Source organism: Callithrix jacchus, chromosome 1 (assembly GCF_049354715.1).
Source record: "Callithrix jacchus isolate 240 chromosome 1, calJac240_pri, whole genome shotgun sequence".
Classification (NCBI taxonomy): domain Eukaryota; kingdom Metazoa; phylum Chordata; class Mammalia; order Primates; family Cebidae; genus Callithrix; species Callithrix jacchus.
This window is the reverse complement of record NC_133502.1, coordinates 127,502,883-127,520,305: the sequence shown is the minus strand read 5'-3', so window position 1 is coordinate 127,520,305 and position 17,423 is coordinate 127,502,883. Positions and strand designations below refer to the sequence as shown.

The window sequence follows — 17,423 nt, the reverse complement described above, 5'->3', positions numbered from 1 at the left end:
TCATTCTCAAGGTCCTACCTTCCATCTGTGTAGCAGCTGCACCTGCTCAGGTGCCAGTAAAGAAGAATCAGAAATTGGAGGCGTTCCCACTGATTAAGCCTGCTGCATTATTACCCTGGACGTTTGAATTTCTTAAGAGAACCAGCTTCCTGTTCACCCACTTTAGGACCTGGCATGGTATAAGCAGTTAATAAATTATGGTGTTTAGCACCGTACCTAATAGACAATAGACTTAAAAATATTAGAATCAGGAATCCACTGTTTATTTTGTTTCCAGATCTACTTTCTAAAACAGAAACTGAGAAATAGAAAGGAATTTATATATTTTTCACTAATTAAGACTCATGAAACAAAGACCAAAATAAATAAGAGCTAGAAGTAGAAAAAGAAATGTTTAAACAACTTTATGTCAAAATTAATACAGTAACCTGAATTTATTGACCACATTTAAGAACTGACAATAATGACTCCTTTTTAGACACATCCTAACTCCCAGCTTTTTTTTTTTAACCAGGCAAATAATTTTTGTATAGGTACTGCAAAGCTGAACTTCAGCCAAGTTCAAATCCAAAATCAGTAGACTCTACATCAGTAAAATTTCATTACACTGTCATGAATTTTAGTACATTTTCTTAAAAAAAAAAAGTCAAAAACACATGCAAAAGCTAACAAGACTTTTTTCACTGTTTCCAGTGAATCTAACAGAGATGGAAAATGGGTCTTTGTTACTTAAATACAACATATAGTTTACATGAATGCTTCCATTGATAGCTATTATTTATCATAGCTATGTGCTTAATCTGCTATGTATTACAATCCTTTAAAAACCCACAGTGTCACCTCTGTGTATTTCCCATTGGAGTAAAAGGAATTTTAAATAATTTCTTATTTTAAAAAAAGTAACATTTATTCATCTTCTATTACTCATGGCTGTTTTTATTTGTAGGGTGCTTAATAATCAGATATTAGTTAACCTTTGCAACCATGCTGGGCAGGAGTTCATTAGTAAATCCTTTCACATTAGCATGGAAATATCAAGCAGCAAATTCAAGAATCAAAAGAGGATCTTGGAGTAAAATGCTGACATCCAACTTACAGAGTACAGTATGTAGGATGTCTTTCAGGTAAAGTTAATTTAAGAATTCTATTTAAACAAAGATGGAGGAGTAGGAGAAAGAAGAGGAGGTCATGATGTAATATGTAGCTCCTCATAATTTTTTTAATTTTACAAATGTTAAAACTAGCACATATGATTTTCATACACACAGGTTTAATGGAACTTTTCAGCACTTCGTTGTAAATAAATGACTGACCAGATAAACAGCAGCAGCCATTCCATAGACCAGCAACTTACAACGAATCCAAGGTTCAAAAGAGTTTCATTTCACCCTCAAGGACTACTTCTGCCTTTCAGCCCAAATTCAAACACTATCTAAAAAATTGCTCCCAATCTGGCTTACTTCCAAACTGATAGAAAGGTTCTCAAATATCAGATGAGCTCAGGAACAAAGCCACAGAAATAAGGCAGGACCAGCGTGATTCCCAGAACCACAGTCTCCCCATTTCCCACCCACTATACCTAATTTCATGGGGAACTTTAGCACCATGAAGCTGAAAGTCTGATGCAGGCCAAAAACTAAACCACTCTATGGAACTGGGCAGTCTGGGTACCACTTACATTTGATCTTACTATCTGACACTTCTTGGCTATATCCCAAAGTGTGGCATATATTCTTCAAGTTTTATTCAGCTCCCATTTTAAAAGTGAGGTTAAGAATAAAAAAATAAAAAAATAAATCAAACAAACTTTGTGCAAAAGTATTCATAGGTAAATCTAAACGCTAAACTAGGATTGTGCAGATAAAATATTGATCAGTAATTTAAAATAACATTTGTAAAGAGTTTTAATAATGTAAAAAAAGTTTACGATAAAAAAAACTTGAGAAATTCTTGCATACAACCATAAATACAGCAAAGTTTAAAATATAAGCTGGGCACAGTAGCTCACCTGTAATCCCAATACTTTGGGAGGCTGATTTCAAGACCAGCCTGGGCAACACAGTGAGACCTCATTGCTACAAAAAATAAAAAAATTAGCCAGGCACAGTGGCATGCACCTGTGGTCTCAACTACTCAGGAGGCTGAGGTGAGAGGATTGTTTGAGTCCAGGAGGTTGAGACTGCAGTGAGCCGAAGACTGCACCACTACACTCCAGCCTGGGTCACAGAGCAAGACTCGGTCTAAAAAAAAAGTGTGTGTGTGTGTGTGTGTGTGTGTGTGTGTGTACGCGCGTGCGCATGTGTGTATATAATTTTTACATATGCATATATACACATATACATATATAGTGTATATATGTGTGTGCATGTATGTAACATAGAGACAAATACAGAATTAAAAAAAAAACAAAGGCAAAAAGTTGATAGTATTTTATTTCTGAATAACAGGATGATGGATGATTATGTATCCTACTGTATTCCCCCTTTGCTACTTTTAATTTTGTTCTTACAATGGGGCATACATTATTTATTTTAAATTACAAAGAAATTATTAATTCTCTTCAAATTAAAAGATAAAATTCTTAATTGCAATTAAGAAAAAGTGATCATATTTACTCACTTGAAACCATGGACTTTTATCATTCTCTAAAGAGGTGGTTTCACTACACCACACACCAAGACAAAAAAAAGTCTAACTTGATGTAATTATACCACTTATTCAGAACTATTTAATGAGAAAGTCACACCTTTGAGTTATTAAAAGCTGTAATGGTCCTGCAGAGTTCCAGACAAGTAAGCTAATAGAATTACCTTTGATTCTAAATTGTTTGCCAGAAGATTAATCCGTCTGTGCCTGAAAAAAAAATCTTGTTCCTCCAGTGTGTTCAACATCCTCCAGTCTCATTTTAATCAAGTATGTTAGCCTCAGTCTAGTGGGCATTTTTAATTGCTTGAACTACAGTACAAATAGTTTCTTATTTTAATTTTCCAAATTCATATACAACATAATACCAAGAAAATCTAAATTTTAGTCATCAATAGGTAAATTTTAGAGAGGTCTTTAAACGTTTTAGCATCTGTCAAAGAATTAAAAAAGGTCTTCCTGATAGGTGACATTTGAGCAGACACCTGAAGGAAGTAATGCTCATTACAAACAGAAGGAATGATGAGATGGAAGCATACTTGGCAAGTTTAAGAAAGACCAAGGACACCAGTGTTGGCTGGTGCAAGTCAGTAAGTTGCGCCGTGAGAGATTCCAGAATGAAGCAGAAACCAAGATCATGTAAGCCTCTACAGGGTGCTGGGAGCCTCTGAATGTTTCTCAGTGAGATGAGAAGTCCTACAGGGTTTGGGAAAGAGGAAGAGCATATTTGACTGACATTTTTAAAAGATCATTGTGGCTTCTAGAGAGAATAGACAGACCATAAGAGGGCAAGGACAGAAAAAAAGAAAAAGAGACCAGTTAGGTTACTTCAATAATCCAGGAGATAAATCATATTGCCTCCGACAAGGGTAATAGCAGTAGAAATGGTGGGAAGAGAGCAGACTTTAGATGTTTATTTTTTTCCAGATTTACTGAGGTATGATTGATGTCTTAGTCTGTTTTTTGCTGCTATACAGATTATCTGAGACTGGGAATATTTTATAAAGAACGAAAACTTATTGGCTCATGGTTCTGGAAGCTGGGAAGTCCAATATCAAGGTGTGAACATCTGGGGAGGGTCTTTGTGCTACATCATCACACGGTGGACGTGCAGAGACAGAGGGCAGGAGACAGCCAACTTTTACATTGGCACCAATCTCACCCTTGAGGGTAGCGACCTCATGGCAATCACCTCTTAAAAGTCCCACCTCTTAATATTGTTACAATGGAAATTAATTATTATTTTTTTTAATCAGAGTCTTACTGTCACCCAGGCTACAGTATAGTGGCATGATCGCAATTCACTGCAACCTCCTGGGCACAAGTGATCTTACCACCTTAGCCTCCCAAGTAGCCAGAACTACAGGCTTGTGCCACCATACCCAGCTAGTTTTTTTATTTTATTAGTAGAGATGGGGTTTTGCCATGTTTCCAAGGATGGTCTCAAACTCCTGGGCTCAAGCTATCCACCTGCCTAGACCTCCCAAAGTGCTGGGATTAGAGGCGTGAGCCCCAGTGCCTGGCCAATGGCAATTAAATTTAAACATGAGTTTTGAAAGAGACAAACATTCAAACCATAGCAACTGACAAATAAAAACTGTATAGAGTTCAAAACAAGATGTTTTGATATATGTATATGCTGTGAAATGATTTCCAAAATCAAACATATCTATCACCTCGTCTAGTTACATTTTGTGTGTGTGTGTGTGTGTGTGTGTGTGTGTGTGTGTGTCGTAACAACACTTGAAATCTACTCTCTTAGTAAATTTCAACTATACAATACATTAACTATAGTCACCATGTTATATATACATTAGGTCTCCATTCGGTCAAAGAATACACACCTGCAGTCATAAGTATTTCAGAAATATTTGGTAAGACTTGCTAATGGACTAGATGCAGAATGACATCCAAACTAGTTTTGGGTGACTCCAAAGTTTGGGGTTCAGATAACTCGAAGAACGAAGCAGTCATAGACTAAGATGCAGAGGGCAAAAGGAATCATTCGTCTGTTTCTAAAATAAGGCAGCAATGCATGAGTCTCCTAAATTCTTGGGAGTACAATTTACTTTTGTCCACATCAGCTAAGAAAAGATACATGGTAAAACGATGCCACATGCAGACTGTATAAACTTCATCTGCTTCTCAATTTTATTTGGAGCCAATTTTGACTACACACAACAAATGTTAAAATACGTGTGCTTGGCTGCAGCCTGAATTTACATTCAATTCATACCTAACACCAATGCTGCAGTCAAGACCTGCCCCAGTCCTATCTACTTCGCAATCCCTGTAAGGCCGCAGTGGCCCTCTAATTCATACCAATCCGGCACAGCTTTTAAAATATTATAAATTGAAACCAGTGAGAGAGAGAGGAGAGGAGACAGGCAAGCGAGATAATCCTTACTTCCCTACCTCGCCTTCCTTATTGTCCATCCCATTTCATATCTCCTTACAGGCTTTATGTCAAATGTTCAACATGTACTGAAGGCATTGCGTATATGTCTAAATGTAAAATGAGGGAGCAAGGAAAAATTGGTTGTATTGTGTAAAGAAACATGAGGAAAGAAAAAATTAAAGCATACTTAGGTCTTTAAGAAAACTCTTTACCAATATGAAGTTATTTTGTTAATACATAATTTGATTTGTGAATGAATCATCAACTGTTACTAAAACTATTAAGCTAAAGGAAGATGGGGAACTTTATATTAGAGGGATCAGGATGACCCTACTTGAATCCATTGATTCACCTTAGCATCACTAAAAGTAAGAATACCATGCATTGTATCCTTATGAGGTGATGGTATAGGATATACACAAACTTTTGTAAGAATACTCTTACCTAAAAAAAATGCCACTAATACACACAGCTCTCTGCATTTAATTACCAATTCACAAGAAATATATGAGATACAGGAAGAAGGCACCTCTTCCAGGACAATACCACTCGCAGAGCAATAGGTCAAGTCCAGAATTTGGGACACTTTGCAGGACAAAGGACTCTGTTTCTCCAACAAATCAATGACATGGGAAAAAGAAGGAGTATAGGGATTGTACAGAATAAGTGACTAAACTGACATAATAACCAAATTATATTATATTTGAGAAACTTATGTGACTCAGATTTCAAAAAACCAATTCTACTAAAACAACCTTGGCACAATTGAGAAATTCTGAATATGGACTATATTGGATAATATTTAGTAACATATTAATTTTGTTAGGGTTGATTAATGACATAGTAATTACACTTTAAGAAGTCCTTATTAGTTAAAGACAACTACCTAAAAAATAAAAAAAAGCTAGGGAGAAAAAAATGTTAGCAAGAAAAACAAGATTGACAAAATGTTGATGTTGTTGAAATTAAGTTCATTTACTATATTCCCTATTAATGTGTGTTTGTTTTAAATTTTCTACCAAGACATTTTAAAAAATGAAACAAAAAAAGTAACTAGAGATTTTAAGATTGCAATGTGAACTGTTAAAAAAAATTATTACCATTTTTAACTGCTAATTTGCATGGATGAAGATTTCCTTTGCAACAACAACAAAATACAAAATCACAATACAAAAATAAATTGGAGGCTGAGGCATATAGAGATTATCATTTTTATTCATAATCATTCATTTCAATGTTATGCTCCTTATAATAGCTTCATGGTTCAGATTGACTTTATAATAAGAGTACACTATAAATTCAAATGTAAAATAGCTTTATTTTGAATATTAAAACATGCATCTGAAGTTGTCAGTAATATATTTGGAGGTGGAGAGAAAGTCTAAGACCTTAGAAAAGATTTGAAAATGTTCTGCCCTCGATTATTCCTTTCACGTACTGTTTCAGCTTTGCTTTGAACAAAAAATGTTATGACTTACAACTCAAAGAGGTTGCTATTAAGTACCAAGAAAAAGTATTACATATAGTTGATAAGAAAACATGACAGTCTTCTTGCAAGGCATAAATTAGAATCTGGATGTAGAAGAATACTTGGTCAAGTATTCTTTTAAAAAATGGATTGCAGCTGGGCGCAGTGGCTCATACCTAAAATCCCAGCACTTTGAAAGGTCAAGCTGAAAAGATCACTTGAAGTCAGGAGTTCAAGACTAGCCTGGACAACATAGTGAAACCCAGTCTCTACTAAAAATACAAAAATTAGCCAGGCATAGTAGCACATGCCTGCAATTCCATCTACTTGGGAGGCTGAGGCATGAGAATCACTTGAACCTGGGAGGCAGAGGTTGCAATGAGCCAAGATTGTACTACTGTACTTCAGCCTGGGCAACAGAGCAAGACTCTAGACAGACAGGTAGGTAGGTAGGTAGGTAGGTAGGTAGGTAGGTAGGTAGGTAGGCAGGTAGGCAGGTAGGTAAGTAGATAGATGATAGATAGATAGATAGATAGATAGATAAGTAGATAGATAGATATTACACAAGTACTTGCAAAGGAGGCCAGGAATTTCCTCAGATAATGGCCCAGAGCTTTTCCATACAGAATAGAGGAGATACCTAAGCCTGAAAAAGGTTGTAGTACCTTTTATTCCTTCATTCAAGAAATAGTTATGAGATGTCTACCTTGTGTACTGGGAATATGGAGAAAAATCCCTGCCCTTATAGATTACATTCCTAGTAGAGGGAAGACAAAAATAAGCAAAATAGTAAATTACACAGCATTTCTGAAGATAAGTGCTGTGGATAAAAGTAATCCAGGGCGGGGGAGAGACAGCATTAGAGAGAGGTTTCTATTTTTAAAAGGAAGGTCAGAGAAAGGCTTACTGAAGAACTACTCAAGGAGACATAAAGGGGGTACAGGAGCAGTTTTGTCATCTCAGAAATGAAGATTCTAGGCAGAAAGAGTAGCAGTGCCAAAGCCATGGGGAAAGCATGCCTTGGATGTTCAAAGAGGAGCAAAGAGGCTAATTTGAGCAGATTAAGCAAGAGAGGACAGAGTGGCTGTAAAAGTTGGAGAGGCAACAAAAGTGCCAGATCATGGCCTCATATAACAATTCCAAGACTGTCTTTTACTTTTCCAGTGGGAAGCAACTGGAGGTTTTGGAGCAGAGAAGAGATCTAACTCATGTTTTAAAAAAAAATCACTGTGGCTGCGGTTCCAACAATACTGTATGGGGAAACAGAAGCAATCTGTTAGAAGGACAGGACAGACTGCAAAAAAATAGCCTCCAATTGCTCCCAATCTCTGTATACAAACCTCTTTACGAAGTGACTTTGCTGCACCCCCCATAAAAAGTAAACTAATTTTCTATCCCCTTCATCTGGCTTGACTTTGTGATCTACTCTCACCAACAGCAGGTAAAGTTCTAAGTCTAGGACTCAAAAGGCCACGTAGTTTCCTCTTGTTCTCTTGCTTCCATTAGACTACCACATAAAGAAAGATAAACATGAGATAGTTTACTGAACCACATAGAGCAGAGACAAGCCACCTCAGCTGAGGCCTCCAAACCTACCAGTCCCCGTCACTACATGAGTGAGGATGCAAGACCAGCAAAAGAGCTTCCCCCCATCTACCCCAAGCCCAACTTAAGTTGCCAACCACAGAATCACAAACTAATAGATAACTGTCACTTTAAGCCACAAAATGTTGGGGGTAGGTAACTATAAATAACTAATACAAAGGCTATTGCAAGATCCGGGGCAAAAACAATGGGGCTTAGACTAGGGTGACAAGTACTTGGATTCTAAATACATCGGGAAGGTATAGCCAACATGCTTTCCAAAGTAACAGTACATATAGATAGTGAGAGAAAGAAGAGTCAAGGATGATACCTAGGTTTTTAGCCTATGTCATGAAAAGAATGCAGTTTCTGTTAACAGAGACAGGGAAGATTATAGGTTAAAAAAGGAAATTCAGGAGTTGAGTTTGAAATATATATTAGTCATCCAAACAGAAAATGCTGAGTAGGCACTAGATATAAGGAGTCAGGAGTTCAAGAGAAGGCCAGGCTGAAAACATAAATTTTGAGGCCAGTAGGTATTACTAGTACTTAAAGCTAATATTTAGGTCGGGCACAATGACTCACACTGTAATCTCAGCACTTTGGGAGGCCAAGGTGGGCAGATCATTTGAGGTCAGGAGTTCGAGACCAGGCTGACCAATATCTCTACTAAAACTACATAAATTAGCCTGGCGTGGTGGTGCATGCCTGTAGTTCCAGCTACTTGAAAGGCTGAAGCAGAAGAATCACTTGAATTTAGCAGGCAGAGATTGTAGTGAGCTGAGATAGTGCTACTGCACTACAGCCTGGGTGACAGGGAGACTCCATCTCAAAAAATAAATTAATTATAATCATAATAAAGCTAATATTAAAAGCTGAATGATAGGCATAAAGTCTAATGACTGAGCCCTGAAGCACTCCAATGTTAACAGACCTCTTATCAGAAATATAAGGAAGAACCAGTAAAGGAATCTAAAAAGGGAAAATGAGGTAAAAGGAAAACCAGGAACTGTGGCATCTTTGCTAGTAAGGGAAGAAAGTGGTTTAAGACGCAGAGAGTGGACCAGGCACAGTGGCTCATGCCTGTAATCCCAGCACTTTGGGGGCCAAGGTGGGTGGATCACTTGAGGTCAGGAGTTCGAGAAGAGACTGGCCAACATGGTGAAACTCCGTCTCTAATAAAAATACAAAAATTAGCTGGCTGTGGTAGCACATGCCTGTAATTTCAGCTACTCGGGAGGCTGTGGCAGGAGAATCACTCGAACCCAGGAGATGAAGGCTGCAGTGAGCCAAGGCTGTGCCACTGCACTCCAGCCTGGTTGACAGAGTGAGACTCTGTCTGAAAAAAAGAAAAACAAAAATAAAGAAGCAGAGAATGACTAGCTATCTCAAAAAAATGCCGACAGGTCAACTGAGAGGCAAAAACTTTGAAAAGACTTTTAGATTGAGGAAAATAAAAGGGCCAGACATGGTGCCTCCACCTGTAATCCCAGTACTCTGGGACCAGGCAGGAGGACTGCTTGAGGCCAGAAGTTCAAAACCAGCCTGGGCAACATGCTAAGTCCCCACCTCTACAAAAAATAGAAAAATCAGCCAGTGATGGTGGTGCATAATCTGCAGTCCTAGCTACTCAGGAGCCGAGGCAGAAGTACCCCTTGAACCCAGAAGTTCAAGGCTGTGGTGAGCTATGATCACACCACAGCACTTGGGTGCAGGCAACAGAACAAGACTCTGTCTCTAGACGAAAAATAAAGTCAACAATGACTTTTAGAAGAGCAATTTTTTGATACAAGTGAGAGAAAAAAGCTTGATTAAAGTAGGTTTAAGAAAGAATAGAAGGAAAGTAATTGGACACGAGTATAGTTATACCAAAGCGGGTAACAAATTGTGCAGTGGCTTAAGCAGGAATGGGGTCAAAACTATTATTTTAACATGGAAAAATATTAGCATACTGGCATACTGAAGGGAATAATCCAGTAATGGAGGGGAAATGCCATGGTTAGAGAGAGAGAGGCTAGAGCTAAATCCTTGGGAAGGTAAAGGAATGAAACGTAGTGCATGAGTGAGGAGCTGTCCTTAGAAACAGACTCTAGGTCAGAAAACAACAGATGGAAATCTTAGGTAAATGCAGGTATGCCTACCTCCCACATTCATGGCAATTGTCATTCACATCAAAGCATTTTCTATACCTCTGGGTCCAGAATTCACCTAAAAATACTCAACATAACCTTCTGATTCTACCAATACATAAGAATTGGCACACATGATGAAGTGTATTTGCAAAAGTATTTTGGGAGTACGAAGGTCAGGAAAAGGTACATAAAGGCAAATATGTCCATTCTTTCTCCAACAAATAACACAAATATTCACTGGAGACATATATGTTATTTTTAAATTAGAAACAGTACTCTGCCAACTGCCCTACTCCAAGAGAAACTATGACTTGATGGGTAAACGTTGACAACAGAAAGCTTCATCAAAACTTAACATCCAAACTGCAAAAAGCTAGCCATATACAGTTCAAAAAAGCACTGTCACCCTTATAACCAAATCTAACCTCTTTCCAACCTGTCCTCTTCTCTAAATAATCTTTCCTCCCTTCCTGATTCCTTCCCAAGCTTTTACAATGATATCATAGTCAACCAGCTTTCTTATATCCTCAGCCTCTTCACTAGATGCTCCCCATACCTCCCAGGCCTAATAGAAGCTAAACTTCCCTTCATTGGTGCCCCCCACCAGCAAAAGCTAATCATGCTAATCATAGGCCCAGAGGAATGTTTCCAGACCACTTACCCCATCCCATCACCATCCCCTGTACCTTTGAGGGCATAACATCTAGGTATCTTCATCTCTCATATACACTGATGACCACCATAGGCAATCTAAATCCTCAGCAATTAGGATCACATTCCACCTTTCCTCCCTCGGTACCCCAGTCATCTGGGGTCAATGTCTAGGTGAGCAATTCATCCAACACACCACCAGCCTCATTATTCCCAAACATCTCTGTTTCTACCATCTATATCCACAGCCGAACCCTATACACCATCTGCACCCTAAAAATCTTAAATTCCAATATTCTACTCTGTCTACTCTGACCACAGAGCATTTCTACCCTTTTAAAGTTATCTCCCTGCTACAAACACTTGTATATTTACTTCATCCAGACTTTTAATCCTTTGAACCAATTACGTTCTCTCAATCTCTCAGCTCCTCCTGACTCTGTCACCATCCATAACCAGTCTAAACTTTACATTCCATCACTCTGATCATTCTTTCACCAATATTTTCAACTCTTTTACATTCTTACCATATGCACATAACAAAATCCAAATATTGTATCAATCCAACTATTCATCATCTCTGGTTCTAGTTAATTTTGCTGCCAAAAGTCACACAATCATATGTACTGGTATTATTACAAATTAATGATCCTGGCCTATCTGGGAAACCATCCAAAATCTGTACTTCGCTCTCTCTTCTATTCCCTAATGGCATCTGACCAGTCTCTTCTTGGATTCTCTCCCTCCTTATCTTCTGCAGACTGTCATTAGGCTGTTCCTTCTATCTTTTTCACTGGGTCATCTTTCTCACAGGTTGGTGTTTCTCAGGGTCTCCCTTCTGTTTTATTCTTGTTCTACAAACTTGCTCTTAGGCATCATCCATTCTCACATTGTTTTAACTACCTATAAATAAATATAGCATCCTAATCTCTATCTCCAGCCTAGCTTTCTCTCTCTATCTCCAGACCAAAGCAACCAAATGCCCACTGAACAGCACCAACTGTGTGACCCAAACCCATGCCCAAAACTACTGATTTTATTCTCCCCATACATCTGATATTCCTCATGTGATTCCTATCTTGGGAAGTCATAAACCTAAGAGGTATCCTTAACTCCATCACTTCTGCATCCCCTACATCCATCTGGCCACTAACTCAGTCACCTGAATATATCTGAAATCCATCCTGTTCTCTCAAGTACCACTGCATTTTCAGAGTTTTGTCCCATCTAATGGAAATTTTTGCCTTACTCCACTACGATTCATTCCTCACACTGCCTCAAGAAACTGATCTTAACTTTCTTCCACTTAAAATCTATTACTCATGGATCACCATAGCTTCCAGAATAAAGCTCAAAATGGCTAACATTGTGGGAAGAGAGCTATCATCATTTACCCCTTGTTTACTTTTTAAAGTTCAACTCTCTATTCTCTCTCCTAACACATGAGGGTCTATATTCTGCCTCTAACGTATCTGTTTGTCCTCACTGCTTTCTTGTGCCTGGAGTGTCTTATCCTCTCACCTTACCAGCTAATTCCTACTTACTTCAAACTTCAATTCAGATAAAAATTCCTCCATAAGCCTTCTCTGAATATTCTCAAACCTTGCACACAGTTTCTTCTATCCCCCACTGTAGGCTATGTGAACAACTAAATTATAATCTTTATCTCACTGTATTTTCACCTTGTTTATTGTGTCCATGCAATACGGTAAGTTTCTTAAAGTAAAGTTAGGGACCTAGCACCAAAATAGTTGCTGTCTTTGTTGAATGAAGGAATATAATACCTTTAATAATTATGACTCTTTAAAAATTGCATTTAAATGTTTCAACAATTCAAAACATTTAATAAAAAGTTTCCTCCGGCCGGGCACGGTGGCTCAACCCTGTAATCCCAGCACTTTGGGAGGCCAAGGCGGGTGGATCACGAGAGATCAAGACCATCCTGGTCAACATGGTGAAACCCCGTCTCCACTAAAGATACAAAAAAAATTAGCTGGGCACGGTGGCGCATGCCTGTAATCCCAGGTACTCAGGAGGCTGAGGCAGGAGAATTGCCTGAACCCAGGAGGCGGAGGTTGCGGTGAGCCGAGATCGCGCCATTGCACTCCAGCCTGGGTAACAAGAGCGAAACTCCGTCTCAAAAAAAAAAAAAGTTTCCTCCATTCCTCCCCATGTGTATGCCCTAATACCATACACTAAAACTAGGTTTGGTTACATAAACCAACATGCGCAGTGATTGTGAAACAGGGTAAAACTTAAGTGTAAATTATGAAAGCAGATAGGCCAAGTAGAAAGGCTTGTCAAGAGAGAAGGGAAAGATACACTCTGGCAACCAAAGAACTTCATAATAAAACTACAGTTACAACACTCAAAATTACTATATTACATTTGTTCAACACACTTATCAGCCAAATTAGCAGGAACTCATCTGACCAAGAGGAGCTTAGAAGATACATTCGAAGGCACTAGAAAGAACTGAAACCTTCAGTTTAGGAGTTTCAGTGGAATGCTTCATTGGTCCCCAGGCAAGTGAAAAGATAAAGCTTTAAATAAATAATAGTAATAAACTGACTATCTATGCAAAGGGACTATCAACTCCCTTTGGCCTCAAGAAATGTTTTCCCATCAAGAACAATGAAAAACTATACAGTATTTAAAGTCAAGGGTTTTGAAACATCTTCCAAATATATAAAACTAAAGTAACTCAGGCTAATTAAATGAAAGCCAATATAAACTTCTAAAATCATAAATGAAATTTTATTACTTCCAATATGAGGCCACTTGGGGGTTATAAAAACTATATTTCAATCCATTGTTTGAAAATAGATGGGCTATTCCACATCACTTAAAGTTTTGTTGTTTCAAATCATTTACACAGGGGAAATTCACAAATATTCCTTGTCCTATCAGCTAAGCAAATCATGTTCCTTATTACGTGGAAATAGTAACACAACTTCCATTCAATCTATTACTAATTGTGAATCACAGATTTATATTATACTCATATAACTATACTATACTCTATTATACCATATATCTCTAGATCTATAGATTTCTCATCTTCTAATAGGTACTACCCACTTGATCAAAATTTAAATTATCAACCTAACTTTCTTTTTGTACTTAAACCAAGTTCATTGTTATACATCAAGAAATACCGATTAAGATCAAGTTTTGCTATAAACTCACTGATAATCCTGACACTATTATTTCCTTATATTTCCTCCAAATATAATTATAATTGTATTTCTTATTGTGGTTTTTTTACACTAGAATGCTAATGTCCTCAGTTCTTGAATATTCCCCGGCTAAACTTCCAGTATTGATCAGGTTCATTTCTAGAACTGAAAGATGTAGCACCAAGACAGGTGGATCACTTGAGGCCAGGAGTTCGAGACCAGCCTGGCCAAGATGATGAAACCCTATCTTTACTAAAAATACAAAAATTAGCCAGGCATGGTGGCATGTGCCTGTAATTGCAACTACTTGAGAGGCTGAGGAAGGACAATCACTCGAACCCGGGAGGTCGATGTTGCATTGAGCAGAGATTGTGCCATTGTACTCCAGTCTTGGTGACAGAGTGACACTTCGTCTCAAAAAAAAAAGCAAATGCAAAATTTTGACGTTATATTTTCTTAAATTTCCCAAACTCCTAATAGTGATATATATAATTTAATTCAACTAATCATTTGTGGACAATATCCCAAAAGTATAATGAAGCTAACAATACTATGTCTCCGACTAACTGTTTTAAAAATCCTTTTAGACCTGGAAAAAGGCCAAACAATTTACTGGTAAGTACCAGCAGTCAATCAACAAATGAGAAACTCTTGTAACATCTCCATGAAAATTTTGATCTCAAACTATTTTTTGGACTTTTGATTATCAGGCTTCAACTGCAGGCAACGATCAGCTAAAATCCAGTAAATTTCAGGTTAATGAAACAAATGTTAAAATAGACACAATATTGATAAATACTAGCCAAGCAATCGTAACTACCTAGCAATTATTAAGTAAGCCAATAATCAAGGTAGAGGTTTTAGCTTCCACTAATCTATCAAAGCAAGTCAAAATGCTTTGAAAATTGCATTTTTATGCAATTGTTTCAACATCATACCTTTGTATGTAACATTAAATAGCTCATGATTACTACATTTCAAAATTTAGATGAGTCACTGCTTTCTACGCAGAAATTGGATGTGAATCAAAATTGAAAACATGCACTTGCTTGCTAGTCAAAAAGTGAACATGGATGGATACAATGTTCGTTGACACAGTGAAACATAATATAAAATACATCCTGTGTTTTTAAAATAGTTACTTTCTAACTGCTAACACTGTTCAGGAAACACACCATCTACCCCTCCTCTCCCTGAAAACCTCAAAATTATACTAATCCATTCCCCTTCTTACAGATAGGCCACTGAAACCTGGAGTCACTACTGATACAGTTACCAGGATTATCCGTCAGGGCCACCATGGTTTAAGGGATACTAGAACCTGAAAACAACAACAACAAAAAAAAAAAACCCCAACTCAAATCAAGACAATAAAACTGGCATATAAACTGGAAGAAAACGCAGGAAATGACGATCTTAGTATCTGGTATGAGGCTGACCATCAATTAATCCATCAAAAAAGTTTGGAATGGATGAATGAATGCATGAAATTGGCAGAATGATTTCACTGATTTCAAAAGCTCCAAATTCAGGAACCACACTGAGAGATCAGGACGCCACAACTGAAACTAAAACTGATGAAGGGTAAGTGCAACGCAAGTGCATGTCTCCCAACGTTAGCTGCTGCGAAAATTTCAAAATATATATATAGTATTTCTTCAGGTAACTTCCGCAAGCGCGGACAGAACCAGAGAACTAAGAGGCTGAAAACGGGCCCTGCTCACCCATAAGCCTTTGCATTTTAAGTGGACACAATCTGAGTGAGTCACCGGGAATGAGGAGACAGTCACCCCAGGCCAGGCAGGACCCGGCCAGAATCTCCTGCTCTGCCCCCAACTAGGGAACCAGTCGAAGGAGAGTAGGACGACTGCAACCTGCTGCAGCTAAGTATGCAAGGATCGCGCCGACCGGCTTCCGTATCGGGATCCCACTGAGTCCCACGGCAGCCACCAGAGCCAGCCCTGCCCAGGTATCTCGGAGATCCGTAACCTCAGAAGGCCTTGTCCTCCAGGAGCTCAGAGCCCCGGCAGGGCCGGACGAATGCAAACAGTAGGACCTGCCCTCCGCCGCGACGCGGCCCTGCCGCCACATGTTCCACTACCCCGTCTCCCAGAGCAGCCCCAGTCCTGCAGGGCCGCAGCCGCCACCCATGCAAGCCGACCGGGCCGAAAGCGGCACGACCCAGCGGCTCTCTAGCAGGGGACAGCGGTAGCAGCCCGCCGCCCCGCACGGCTTACCTCCCTTCTGCCACAAGCTCAGCCCAGCGCCGGCTGCCTGACGTGGCCCGCCCCGCCGCCTCGAACGCTCGGAGGCGGGTACTGCAGGAGAGAGCCAATGAGCTGCACACCGCGAGGGCCTGTCCCGCCTCCTCAGGCGGCGGCCCGCCCTCCCTCTCTCGCGCGCACGCGCGACCAAGGCCCGGCCGCGCACTGCGGCTAGAAGGCGGCGTGGGCGGCGGATTCTGCAGCCTAGCGGGCGCGGGGAGGGCTGCGCGCGGGGGCTGGCTGTGGAGCAACACCGCAGTGAGGAGTTAGCCCAAGCTAAAGCAGATTAAAGGAACCTGCCTAGAGACGCCACAGCAGTGTGCCCAAGTAGTCCTGTTGGCAGCCTGCCCCTATGCAGCTTTTGGCGATGCAAAACGACTTCTTGGTATTTGGAGATTTTGTTTTTCGGGAGAAACAAATAATACTGCTAAGATTAAGGATTCAGAATATTTAAAGTAGACTGCCGACTGGCAGCGAAGACACTTCTTTCTTTCCCTAGTAGCTACGGCTTGGTGTCTGTACTTCACTTGGCCAGCACAGAACGCTGCAGCTTTCCACGCCACTGTGGTACATCCACTTGTTGGATAGTCCTGAGGGCATCCTAGCCCAAGTGTTTCTGCTGCTCTAACCTGGGGAGAATTGGCGCGACTAATTATTGCTATTGTTAATGCTGTTACGATTTTGCCTAATACTTACTGAATGATAAACATGTATTTTCTCCCCCATGTGGGAAGGCTGTAACAGACAGACAGCAGCCACTACGAAATACGCTGAAAAGAGCCAGCAGAAAAAATGAGGAGAGACTGGTATGACGGAGTGGAATTCTGGTTGGGGATGGAAATTAAATGCAAAATGAAAGAGTTAAGAAAAATTACTCTTAAGAATCTGATTTAGTTGTTTCTAAACCCTGGGGCACCCTTAGAAGCAGGTGGAGAACTTGAGAAAAAAAAAAGTGCATGGGCCGCATCACTAGAGATCGTGGTTGAATAGGCTCAGCTGCAGGACCTTGACACTGGTATTTTTCTAAGTTTCCAAAGTCATTATAATGTGTACACAAGAAGTTCTGTTTCTCGGTTCCCTATCACCTCAGAAAAGTGATTATGT

At 39.4% G+C, this 17,423-nt stretch overlaps 1 protein-coding gene across 9 annotated transcripts in view; it reads right to left on the bottom strand.

Moving 5' to 3' along the window:
• Nucleotides 1-16,327, bottom strand: part of FOCAD (focadhesin) — a 302,205-nt gene extending 285,878 nt beyond the window's left edge. For 5 of the 9 annotated variants that reach the window (XR_013534576.1, XM_078370188.1, XM_078370177.1 and 2 more), the window contains exon 1: nt 16,293-16,327. Coding sequence is in view for 2 of the 9 variants with exons in the window: in XM_078370173.1 (XP_078226299.1) it covers nt 15,780-15,795 (16 nt within the window). In the remaining 7 variants the exon portion in view is untranslated. Of the gene's footprint in view, nt 1-15,779 lie in introns of all 9 variants that reach the window. The other 4 variants (XR_013534562.1, XM_078370173.1, XM_078370197.1 and 1 more) reach the window with 2 other exon arrangements.
• Between the last annotated feature and the right edge of the window lie 1,096 nt (nt 16,328-17,423).